The 11,377-nt window shown below is 48.1% G+C and overlaps 4 protein-coding genes across 4 annotated transcripts; 2 read left to right on the forward strand and 2 right to left on the reverse strand.

Annotated features, from left to right (window-relative positions):
- Positions 1 to 299: 299 nt before the first annotated feature.
- T310_9932 (uncharacterized protein) lies at positions 300 to 1,661 on the reverse strand (the record flags this gene model as incomplete). The annotated part of the gene is made up of 1 exon (XM_013467628.1): positions 300 to 1,661. The coding sequence occupies one exon, from the start codon at positions 1,659 to 1,661 to the stop codon at positions 300 to 302; it is 1,362 nt and encodes a 453-aa protein (XP_013323082.1).
- A 378-nt stretch (positions 1,662 to 2,039) lies between these two features.
- On the reverse strand, positions 2,040 to 5,131 carry T310_9933 (uncharacterized protein; the record flags this gene model as incomplete). The annotated part of the gene is made up of 5 exons (XM_013467629.1): positions 2,040 to 2,380; positions 2,502 to 2,652; positions 2,771 to 3,249; positions 3,295 to 4,944; positions 4,990 to 5,131. The coding sequence occupies 5 exons, from the start codon at positions 5,129 to 5,131 to the stop codon at positions 2,040 to 2,042; spliced, it is 2,763 nt and encodes a 920-aa protein (XP_013323083.1).
- A 1,817-nt stretch (positions 5,132 to 6,948) lies between these two features.
- Positions 6,949 to 7,416, forward strand: T310_9934 (uncharacterized protein; the record flags this gene model as incomplete). Its single annotated transcript, XM_013467630.1, has 2 exons — positions 6,949 to 7,244; positions 7,317 to 7,416. The coding sequence occupies 2 exons, from the start codon at positions 6,949 to 6,951 to the stop codon at positions 7,414 to 7,416; spliced, it is 396 nt and encodes a 131-aa protein (XP_013323084.1).
- Positions 7,417 to 9,335: 1,919 nt separating this feature from the next.
- On the forward strand, positions 9,336 to 10,537 carry T310_9935 (BTB/POZ domain protein; the record flags this gene model as incomplete). Its single annotated transcript, XM_013467631.1, has 6 exons — positions 9,336 to 9,364; positions 9,416 to 9,542; positions 9,591 to 10,001; positions 10,070 to 10,140; positions 10,206 to 10,446; positions 10,499 to 10,537. The coding sequence occupies 6 exons, from the start codon at positions 9,336 to 9,338 to the stop codon at positions 10,535 to 10,537; spliced, it is 918 nt and encodes a 305-aa protein (XP_013323085.1).
- Positions 10,538 to 11,377: the final 840 nt, after the last annotated feature.

An 11,377-nucleotide genomic window follows, 5' to 3' on the forward strand; every position in this document is an offset into this window, starting at 1 on the left:
AGGCAAGTAGTCTGCCAAGGAAGAGCACAACGGCATAGAGAAGGATGCTTGATTGACGAAAGACACTATGTGAATTCTTTATATAGCCTAGCATGCGTTGTGAAACCAGTCAAAGCCACAAATCTGTCTCTTTCTCGCAGGCTTGCGGCTAGACCTGTTGTCGTAATCAACACTACGACTGCTGGCATCCTTGTGAGGGCTGGAATGAATTCCATAAGTTTCTCAACGATCAAGCAGTAAAACAGACATCAAGCCTTTGGCATGGAATCTTCCATAACAGGAAACAGGGGCACGGCATCCTAGAGATTAAGCATCTCATCAACGGTCTGATGGGACACCAAATTGCCCTCCCTCGCCTGCTGCATTTTCTTCTGAACAAAGCCATCAAGATTCACCCGCTCTTCTTCATTTAGAAGATCCATTCGATCCTGGATTGTGGTAAAAGGCCCATAGTACTTTCGATCGATAAAGGTCCAGTAGATTTCGTCGAACATAGAGCTGTGTCTTGCGGCAAGACAGACCCAGAATAGCCCATTCTCCATCGAGTTTTCCATAGCCCCTGATAGACGTTGCGAATCTGATAAGGAACCCTCGTTGATTTTTGCAGTCTCACACTCTCGAAGGGCCTCCAAAAAAATGCGCAATTTTGGGATATAGCGCACTAAAAATTGGTTAAGATCCGGCTCCCATTCCTCCGGGCGCTCCAACAATAGCCACCATGGCGCGGTATAGATGAATTCAGCTGGGGCAGCGTATGTAAACTCCCAATCAATAACTCCAGTGACAATTGATCTTGACGTATCAACAAGAACGTTATCGGGCCGAAGATCATCACAAAAGAGTCGGAAAGGGCCATTGCAGTGTTCCTTGGATACTTCCCGCGATATCTTGCGAAAAAGACAGCGAGCAATGTATTTCTTCCGGCAGTCAGCCTCATCTGTAACTGCATCATTGCGTTGATGCTCAAGATGATATAGGTGTTGTTTGGCAAGCTCCTCGAAGTAATCGGCCGCATTGGTAAAGCGTTGTTTTGCAAATATACCAGGCGGGATGTTTGAGAATTGAGCGAGCCGATTCATATTGAAGTTGAGTGGTCGCTTCTTCACAGTCCAAGCTCCTAACTCGTTCTGCCCCAGGGCTCCAATAAAGGGAAATGCTGGTTTTGCCAGCTCAAGCATGATCTGAGCCATGCCATAATAAGCCCTTTTCAAGTCAGACTCAGAAATCTTAGGGTTCAAAGTAATTGTCCCTTTAAGTGGGTCCCTGAGATATCTAGACAAGGGAGTCCCTTCAATAATGGTCATGACGATATAGGGGCCAACTGCACATTTGCCAGAACCTAGAACCTTTGGAACAGGGATTGCTGTATTCTGAGCAAGATAATTCATGATTGCCACCTCATCTTCTAGCTTTTCATTGCGAAAAACGACTCGACCGAGGGCAGTAAATCGAACCAAGACGCGAAAGCCGTCTTGGAAGGTGACCCGGTAACAGACATTGAAAGCACCATTCGAAAACAGTGAAGCCGTGGTTGGTGTCCCAGGCCGGTGCTTAGCTGCAAGCTGACCGGCCAGTTCTTCTGGTGAATTTCTGATCAAATTCTGTAACCATACCTGGAAAACTTTATCCGACCGCTGCTCTGCAAGGTGGTCGAAATCCATTTCCGAGGGGAGCGTGGGTGAGGATCTGGCCGGTAGTGCCTAGGTAGATAGGAAGGCGAGGATAGGATATAAGGCCCTCTTAAAGACAAACAAGCTGTAATAATGGGAGCGAGAATCAACTCAAACAAGCTTTCAAGAACAAGGAACCGTTAAGTCGGGGCATGGAACCTTTGAAAGTTGCCCAGCTAGCTGCGGGGATCTCGGTTGGCTAAGGTTACTCGCCAAGATTAACCAGTTACGGATTAATTCAAAACAACTCTTTAATAGCTTAAGAGGTAACTATCCTAATCTAGTGTGTAAACGTAAAAGACCAGTTACAGACAGAGAAGAAAGAGCTGAAAAGCATGTGCTGTATGCGAAAGCTGAAATAACAGAACATCAGCCGCCGCAGGCGGCGCTCCTCGGCGGCAGTCGCGTTGAGCCGCTGCTCGCGCTCGCGCTGCCAGTCAATGATGGTGTGCTGCTCTGGGCGACGAGCCAAGAAGAGGGATGAGCTGGCAGCGGCAGGGAGGCGGGAACCAGTGGGGGTAGACATGGTGCTGCCAGCCCGAGACATTCAGCGATGACACGGTCCTGATAAGAGGATGAGAAAAGAGGGTCCATGGAAACAGGGTAGAAGGTTGCTGGGTTGTTTCCAGGGCTACTCACCACGAGGTCGCTGTAAGGTGGAGAGAGAAGGCAGGTCTGGAGTGACAGATCACCACTGATCAGTAACCAGACTCGGTGGAAGTGCAGAGCACGGCCAGGGAAAGGAGAGGAGCTACCAGGTCAATCGAAGAATTCCATCCGAGGAAGAGGGTCCAACATAGTCGAAGGGGGAAGGTCACTCGCAAGTCTTACGAAAGAGACTAGGTTTCCTTGTGACATCATTGGTAAAAGCAAAAAGTTCTGAAGCTCCTTTTTCCTTCGGATTAGAAAGAGAGCTTTTGATCTTCTTCCATTCACAAATTGCCTTCCGAAGATTATGCTGTGGAATCAAGTCATGGTAAAGCTATTGTGCGTTAGGCACCAGCACTCTGATAAGGGCTTCACCTTTCCAATATCCTTGGATCTCTCCGCGCGTCCCGAAAGATGGCTTTTATCCTGGCATATATGCCTTTATCTTCTACCTTCCATGGTCCGCCATTTGGAAACACCACTTTGCGCATCCTATTGACCCACGGGATCAATGGCTCGTAATATGGCGTAAAATTTTCCTGTGCAGTGCTGTTGAATATATCCTCGTCTGATACAGTCCCCAGTTTCAACTTGGCCAACTCTTTCATCGTCACATAGTTCCACTTGTCGAATTCCGCAACGACTCTGCTACCCTCGTTCGGGCCGTTATAATGGATGCATATCCAAAAGAGAACCCAGAAGAACGACTCTAGATCATGCATGAAAGAATGCTTCTCCTCAAGCAAAAGCCCTATCGCCATAAATGCTCTCGTACCGGTCTTGCCTCGTGCTCCGGAGGGCTGTTCGCGTTGCTCCTTGATCGCAAGATCTAAGTCGATCAAAAACCCCCTTCCGTTCTCTCCCATCATCAAATTTCCGGTAGAAATGTCACCTTGAAGCATCCCCGCTTTCATGTGTAAAGACTCATAACCTACACCGGTCAACACCGATACTAATGATCAACATGATTACGTACCTTCAATACAGTCCTCAAGCGCAACAAGCATGGCAACGCGAGAGCTCGCTCTGTATATTGGCTTCCCATAGTCACAAATAATAACGCGACGGTGAACTCTGTTTTGAATAATATGCCCTCGCCCACCTTTGGTTGGGGAGCTCGAGCACGTGCGTTTGCTCGGTGGGAGTGGCGCATCAGCACGGCTGGATGACCTCTTCCGTCCGACACTGCTAATATCGGTGGTGCGGCCCTTCCTCACTGCGTCGCCAGCTTCACTTGCTCGTTGGGATACATCAGAAACTGAATGCCTAAAATTTGTCGCCTTTGCCATATCCAACCCCTTGCGGACATTATCGCAGATATCGTCAACTTTATCGCCAATCCGTACTGTCTCATGGTGGTAGTATCTTGCCATGTTAACAACCCCTTTTTCCGTCGCTTCCCGCAGAAGTAAACCTTCCTCCCCTCTCTCGGGGTACTGCCACGAATCTTTAATGACGAGAGGGGTTTTCGATTCATCCCCTTCACGATGGGCCTTCCAGCAGGTTGTTGCTCGTCCAGCGACGCAAGGGGCCCGCTTCATGAGCCCATCAAGAATGAGGCGTTCCGGGTGGCCGTCACGAACGATCTCAATAAACCGTTTTCCCTCTGAAGATCTGATGGTGGGATCAAATCCAAGCTGTTCATCATTCATCCAGAGACATCCCAAGACTACCGATACAAACTGCTGTCCGTCTTTGTTGATGTCGAATGGCAAGGATGCAATACCTCCAGCACGGTCAAACTCCCAAAGCCGCATGATGGATCCACAGAGAGTAAAACCCACAATAAAGCGACGACTGTCTTGTGCAGCGAACATCTCTCTCACATATCTCCCCAGATCGAGCCATGTTCTGGAGGCAGTGTCAAGATCTGGATTACTCTTCAGCTCCCCAGGAACTAGGATATGCGACCAGTGGTGGTTAGAACCATCGGTGTCCTGTCCGCCGATGAAGCCGACATCTAGCTTGCGTTCGGCCGTAGATCCTTGAAGTGGCTGATTAGGCCGCGCCCAGATCCTTCGATCAGTGTTTGTGGTAAAACCCTGTTCTTCAGCCAAGTCACGGAACAAATTGACTTGACTTGTGAGCCACTGTAAGACTTCATTTTGGGTCGCATGTTCTGGCCAGTCACGCCAGCCCGCCTCGTCACTGTATATGGGACTGTCTCCTTCTTTACATCTTCGAAAGACAGCGATTCCTGCCTCTTCAAGATTTTCTATGTCTCCAAAGAAAGCCTTATAAAAGTCGGGCACGCCAACGAAGAGAGACCCAAGTTCCTCCTTCAGTACAGCGTCCACATATTTGCGGTGTTCCGAGGAATTGACGAAACTGCTGGTATTATGTAGATATGGTGTTTGACCGAGGAAGGGCAGCGACCGCGGGGGGGGAGTGTGTTCGGTAACGGCATTGTAGACGTGATCCCAAATGACCTCATCAGGTTCATTGTTGAGAACCACAGTAAGCAAAGGGACGAGTTGTTCGACGTTGAAGTCATCTGAGCTGATTGCTGAATTGAGTCTCAGAAGGTCACTAAATAGATTCTTCCTCCCGCTAACAGAGGGCAAGACACGTAAGGCAGGAAGGGCTCGAAATGCGGATACTAGGTCAAGGGCGAGGTTTTGGATAACTGCACGTAGTTAACAAGATTCTGAGATCTGCCCGTGAATATTACCTTCGTTCTCAAGTTGTCTTAGAGCACTGGAAGAATCAGGGAGCCCTAGGTCTTGACATGTTGACTTAAAAGAGTCACGAAACTTGTCCAGCCCCCCTCCGATGGGTTTCGTTCTGATGACCTCTGCCCTTGAGAGAGACATCTTGGAGGGGAGAAAGCGACATCAAATGAGAACTGCCCCGGCGCTTGGAGCCCGGGGGAGAGGGGGGGGGGAAGATGAATGGACGGAAGAGGTGATAGAGAGATTCAACAAATGGTGGTCGAAATGCCCGACCGAGAGAAGGAGCTTGTCAAGCGGCGCATGTTTCAGGTCCATGCTTGGCAACAGGCAAGCCGCGTAATATCCGAGTTTGCCCCAACAGCAAAGGGCGCATCTTTCAATCTGCCATTCCCTTGAGTTCGTGACAGGGATCTTCGACTTCTTAGTCAAGCCTGTAGTCTTGCCTACAGGTTGCTATCAGTATGCGCTCAACTGCGGATTCTCCCTTGGCAACCAGAGTCCAACTGTGTCGCACTGGAAATTTGGCGCAATCTGACCAGTGATTTGGCTACCCGTGCCCAAGGGTCTAAACCTATATCCGCTCTAGCAGCTGTATGACCCTGCAATGGCTAGTAGATTGCACGTGTCGTTTGGTTTTCGGTCATAAAATACCCTCTGGGACGAGATCCTGCATTATTATTATTATTTAGAACGGAGCTAAGGACAGATCACTAAATCACAGCAGTATGGGTAAGACCTCAATGAGGCAAAGCTCTTTTCTATCGATACTTTGCTGCGGGCCATACGTAATGCACAACAAGCAAATTCAGTTGACATGCTGCTTACATCAATCAAGCTTTCCACTCTGTTAGCATCCTCCAGATATCAAGGACTTTCAGGTCTGCTCTGTCTAATAATCGTCGCCACTCCTGTTCCTTGCGGAGAATCCTATCTCACGCTTGCGTCTCGTCACGATATCTCCGTCTGGGTCGATATTCTCCATCAAATCGCTCTTCCCGGACCACTTCCACCGTACGTAGGAATCGTTCGTATTGAAGAATCCACAAAAGTCGCAACCGAATGGCAGTTCGTATCTTCACATCTCGCCGTCAGCTGGCAGGCTCGATATAGCAATATCTCCAATCGAAAATCGGTGTCTAAGAAAGTCTCCTGCATCTTCCCAAAAGAGGTCACGTCGCGTCCGAATTAGTTGATGCACGTCTGAAGGACATCTGGAGACTGTGCCTTGGCCCTCAGATTGCTGTGGCTCTGATTTTTCCGTGTCTTGCTTTTGTATTGCAGAGTATGCATTGCGTAGCTCATTTTGAATGAACTGCTCAAGGTTCGGGATCTCTGCTGAATGGTCTGCAATATCCTGGCACGTATCATTTGGTGCTGGGTCTTTCTATTGCTGGTAGAACTTTTTTTCGATGAGGTATCTGCAACAAGAGGAAAACGAGGAACTGAATCACTTTAAAATTTGGAGAATTGTATTCCGGTCTGGGTGGGAGCCGGTCTTTGACTGCGAGCCCGTTCTGATTTCACTTAGGAACCATCCATAGGAGGGACGAACGACAATAGCCATTATTTTATCCAGCACTAAATTGTGTTCGAGGGCCACGCCAAACCCAGTGATTGTTCCTTTTGTCTTGATGCCTGGTATGTTAGGATCTCGCGGCATTAGGAAGACATTTGGCGCCTGGCCAGAAGACAAAGACCGCAGTTGAACGGCCATTGCTAAAATACGAACTATAACATCATAAGGTTCTCAACCAGCAATATGGCGCTTTGCCCGGCTCTGGGAACTATTGTCTTCAAGCTTTCTCTTTCCGGTCTGGACAGCATATGCGGACAAGTATTCTCGCAACTCACTTAACGAGATTTGTCCATATCCGTTCCCAATTTTGTGTCTTGAGGCATCCCTTCTGCCAACTAAGACAAGTCGCTTTTCTAAAGCAAGCCTCGATGGTCTTTTCACCATGGATTCGTTTGCTCCAGCACCTGATCAGTTTCCTGACGAGAAAGATTCCTTCTGGACTACTTTTACCAACAATGATGACTGGATATGCGAGGGTCTTGATGTCTCTGCTCTTATTCCGACCTTACAGACTCCGGTCAGCCCTCCAATTGATGGACCAAGTCTCAACATTCCGGAGAGAGAGATTGATTTGCCGCTTTTGTCGTCGGAGACCACGGTGCCCGATACCCCAGTGCATGCTAAAATGGAGCTCAGCTTGGCCCAGTTGAATGAGAAAGTGCAAAATCTAGAAGAGGCGTAAGCTGTCTCCGAGGATCTCCGGCTGATGTCACTATCTGACAATTTTGATAGGGTTAAAAAATTATCTAGGTATTGTTTCCTGGAACTGAGAAATAGCGGGCTCAGACTAATAGCTCGCAGTGAGCTGTCCAAGATGGAGGGAAGAGAAAGCGAAACAAGAAGCGGATAGAATCGTGGATGAAAGATATTAGCAACATATTAGCTGATGTGGTCAACTGTGACCGCAATGCCGCCAGTGGAGTCCAGCTGCGCAAACGAGCGGCTCAAGTGGATGAGAGTACTAGTTCTTGTGATCCTAAACGATGCTGCATTCACAGATAGGGGCTGGAAGAACCAAACTCGATGGGGAAGGATGACCGTCCAACATGGGAGGCCGATTGCTTGCACCGTTTTCAGAGAAGAGCTTTACCAGGGAGCCTATTTGTTTAGACATTTACTGTACCTTAGATTGCCGCAGTGACAAGGGTTCGTCAAGACAGGGTATAGCTGCATGTAAGCTTGCCGCGCAACCTCTTTGCTTCGTCGTCTAGTGACCCGGAGCGGTTGGATAACCCCTGCCCAAGCGAATCCAGACGCGCGGAATGGAACCAATGAACTGCATGCTATGCTCTCGCTAAGCCGGGGAACACGGATTGCAATTCAAGATTGATCCATGCATTTGCCCTTCGTTCCTGCATGCGTCGACAGGTTTGCCATGGATTATGAGGCAACCACCCAACGGTTCCAGGTGGCCTTATCATGCTAAAGCAAGTGGTCACTCCAGAAATAGACCAAGTAGACAGCGACCGCGGATGCCTAGTGGGTTGAGCTCAAATTTATCAGGGGACCAACGGTTTTCAGAAGGGCTGTAGATGCCGGTCCCAAAACGATACAGAACGCGTTCCGATTTCGACTCAGGGGCGCGCTCCCAATGTCGTTATGATGCTTTAGATAAATTGGTCCACTACCCTGACGCAAGCGCCGCATTGATTTCCCGCAGCAGCACACCATGTCTCGCCGACAGCATGCGTGTTGGCTCGATGTGGGCACCGGCAAAGACGGCGCGTTCATCATCCGGGATTTGGGGTCTCTCGCTCATGTGGTTGGGGAGTTGACTCAGCCGGATGGACAGTACCCTGTCCTGTCGCTGTTCCTAGGCGGCAGGCAAAAGAACGAAGCCTTACGTAGTCTGTTTCCGCAGAATAACATCAAAAGGAGTCAATCAGATGCCTGTGTTAGTTTGAGGTGCGATGTATCCTCATCGGCATCTACTGCGCCACTCCTCTTCGCCGACAGCGATCCCCTCAGAACACCCGGTCCCTGGCGCGAGTCCATGGCACAGCAGGGGACTGTACACCCAATTTTGTGGAGCGCCTCATCCGCGAATGAAGTCCTCCGTTTCATCTACGCTCGGTTGCTCTTCCTCTTTGCTGACGTTGTCTGCATCTTTGCGAACGACACCAGTTCCGGAAGCTGCATAAGGATTACAAAGCCCGCATGGAAGAAACGGCTGGTGCCACGTCAGTTGAGGCAAAACAGCAAGCGACACGTGGATAGCAGTATTTCCAGGACAGGGGAAACTCAAGGATGAGAGAGAACATCAGAAGATAGTGGATGGAAGCAGTATAATCCGCTTAGAACCATTGTGGAAGCCATCCTTGATAAGTGGATTGGTCACAGCCGGGGCGATCAACAGACGGAGTTTTGTTGAGACAGAACATTGGAGTCTAAATTCAGATCAGACAGCGGACTGCAGCGATCAATCACAAGAAATTATATCAGTTCCCTCGACCTCTGGTGGATGCAATGAGCAGGACATCTAACTAGGCTCTGTATTTGATGAGTCATTAGCTCCATCTGGTCCCCACTGAGCGCCAGGGATGCATCATAAACGACAGGGGTATGTGGCCCGATCTACCAGCGTTGGGCCGTTTGAATCACACTGCGGGCATTGCGTCAGCCACTGCGGAGACTCTCGGGGTCCTTTATGGTTGTACAGAGTACAAGTAGCACTATTTTCCCACTGCTGATATGTTGGACTGCTGGAGAAAACAAGCAGTATATGGTCGTTTGTGCAGAGTTTTGAAAAGAGGGAAAATGACATCCAACATGGACTCACTCAAAAAAGTGCTTTCTAAGTAATGTTTGGATACGTTCCCACACTTTTCAAGTGCTAATATACGTTCCAGCATTCTCGAAAGCGGTTCATTCTCTGATCTCACATTAATTTGCGGGTCAAAGATCTTCAGAGTCCATTGCTGTATCATCTGTCCTCAGTCGAAGTTCTTTTGTAAGGCCCTGGATGGACCATTTCAAGTATGTATGTTTTATTATGGATCTGAGTTTCCTGCTCATCATTGATAGGAAGCCTCCTCGCGAACAATCACCCTTCACGATGACGATCCGTCAATTGTCGAGAAGATGTTGCATTACCTATATGAAGCGAACTATGAAGATGGCTCAGCATCGAGCCCTTTTGAAATCACCTGCACAGACAATCAAGATGAAATTTTGAGGCAAGAAGAAAGCACGAAAGAGTGTCGCACCTCCTCCATCCAAAAAAACTCAAACACATTTGAGCAGGGGAACCGCGCACATATTAATGCCCAGATGTATGTCATTGCCGACAAATATGGCATTACGGAACTAAAGGAACTCGCAAAGGAAAAGTTTAAACTAGCTCTTGAAAGTGATTGGCAAGATTTGACATTCATTTCAGTGGTTGAATTTGTTTATGGTCCTACCAGCCCTACAAATTCAGAACTACGGGGTGTGGTAACCAAATTCGCCCTTCAACACCTTCCTGTTCTCAAACTCAGCAGCAATTCCATACTGTATTAAAGGCTTATCCGGATTTTGCATACGATTTCTTGGTGCTGACTATGGAGAAAGCGCTTCCGTTTCAACAACAATGGTAAGTAAAGGCAGGTGCTTTTCTATGTCCAATTTGAGCATCAACCTGAGTCGAATTCACTTTAGTGACGAACAAGCTGCCGATCAGGTGCCAGTTATACCCACAACGGGCGTGTCCCTTTCCCCATTAGCTTCGAGTCATAAGAGTCGCAGTCGGCCTACCCGAGAAAATTATTGTGGCGTCTGTAAAAGATCCTTTGTTGACAGATCTGCTCTTCGTCAGCATGATACAGATGCTCATTGGTGGTGCACAGATTGTAATACAAGTTTTAGGTCAGTTCAAAGAGCTCGGACACATCGTTCGAAGGTACATGGAGGATTTTAGGATCCTATAGGAACAGCTTCTGCACTATGCCTAGTCGGAAGGAAATGAAGGAATAAGCAGTCAAAAGAGATAGAATGTGACAATTATAGATCCCATGTAAACGCATCATGAATGTCCCCTTTACAGTGTTGTGCCAGGTTCCACTGTATATAATTGGCATCATGCATACGTATTTTTTCCATGATGGATAATAAAAACAAAAATGACGCAGTCACAGGAGGATTGAGGACTGGGTGAATAGAGAAGCAAGTTTCAAAGCTATGAGCAGGCCGCTCTCTTATACTGCGTCTCAGTAACTAATTTTATGATCCAGACACGTGACGCGGAGACTGGCTGACACCTCAACGTCATAGTACATCTCAACGCCAAGATTTCTATATTATAAAAAATCGATTGCAAATATCAACACCACAACAATACAAATTTATTGATTCTCAATACAAGAAGCCTTCCATCTATCTATAAGAACCTTCCTGTGCTTTTTGCAATCAATCGCAAGTCGTTTTGCTAACTTTTTGCCTCTTCGAAGATCCCGCTCTTGAGCCCGCTCTAACGCCTCCGTCGCTTTTTGAACCTCATCCTCATCCGTTTCTTAGAAATCCGACGCGGTTGATGGGCATATAAGACGCCTCCTGACTGATAAACCCTGCGGCGTACATTTTGACGCTCTCGTCGCGCTTGTTCAACTGCTTTAAGTGTTGTTTAGATCTTCCTCAAGTTGCTTTGCAAGATGCGCTGTCGCGATTGCACCTTTTACAAGGCGTTCAACCAGGCAATGGAATGCAGCATAGTCACGCAACAAATTTAAGATTTGAGTGCCAATTTTCTGTATTTTGCGAGCGGATTGAGCGTTGAGATGCTTGAGATGATCCTCATTATCAGGGTCTCTGGCCGCTGACTATTAGAGCGCGGA

This window comes from Rasamsonia emersonii, assembly GCF_000968595.1.
Source record: "Rasamsonia emersonii CBS 393.64 chromosome Unknown ctg1118621762266, whole genome shotgun sequence".
Lineage (NCBI taxonomy): Eukaryota > Fungi > Ascomycota > Eurotiomycetes > Eurotiales > Trichocomaceae > Rasamsonia > Rasamsonia emersonii.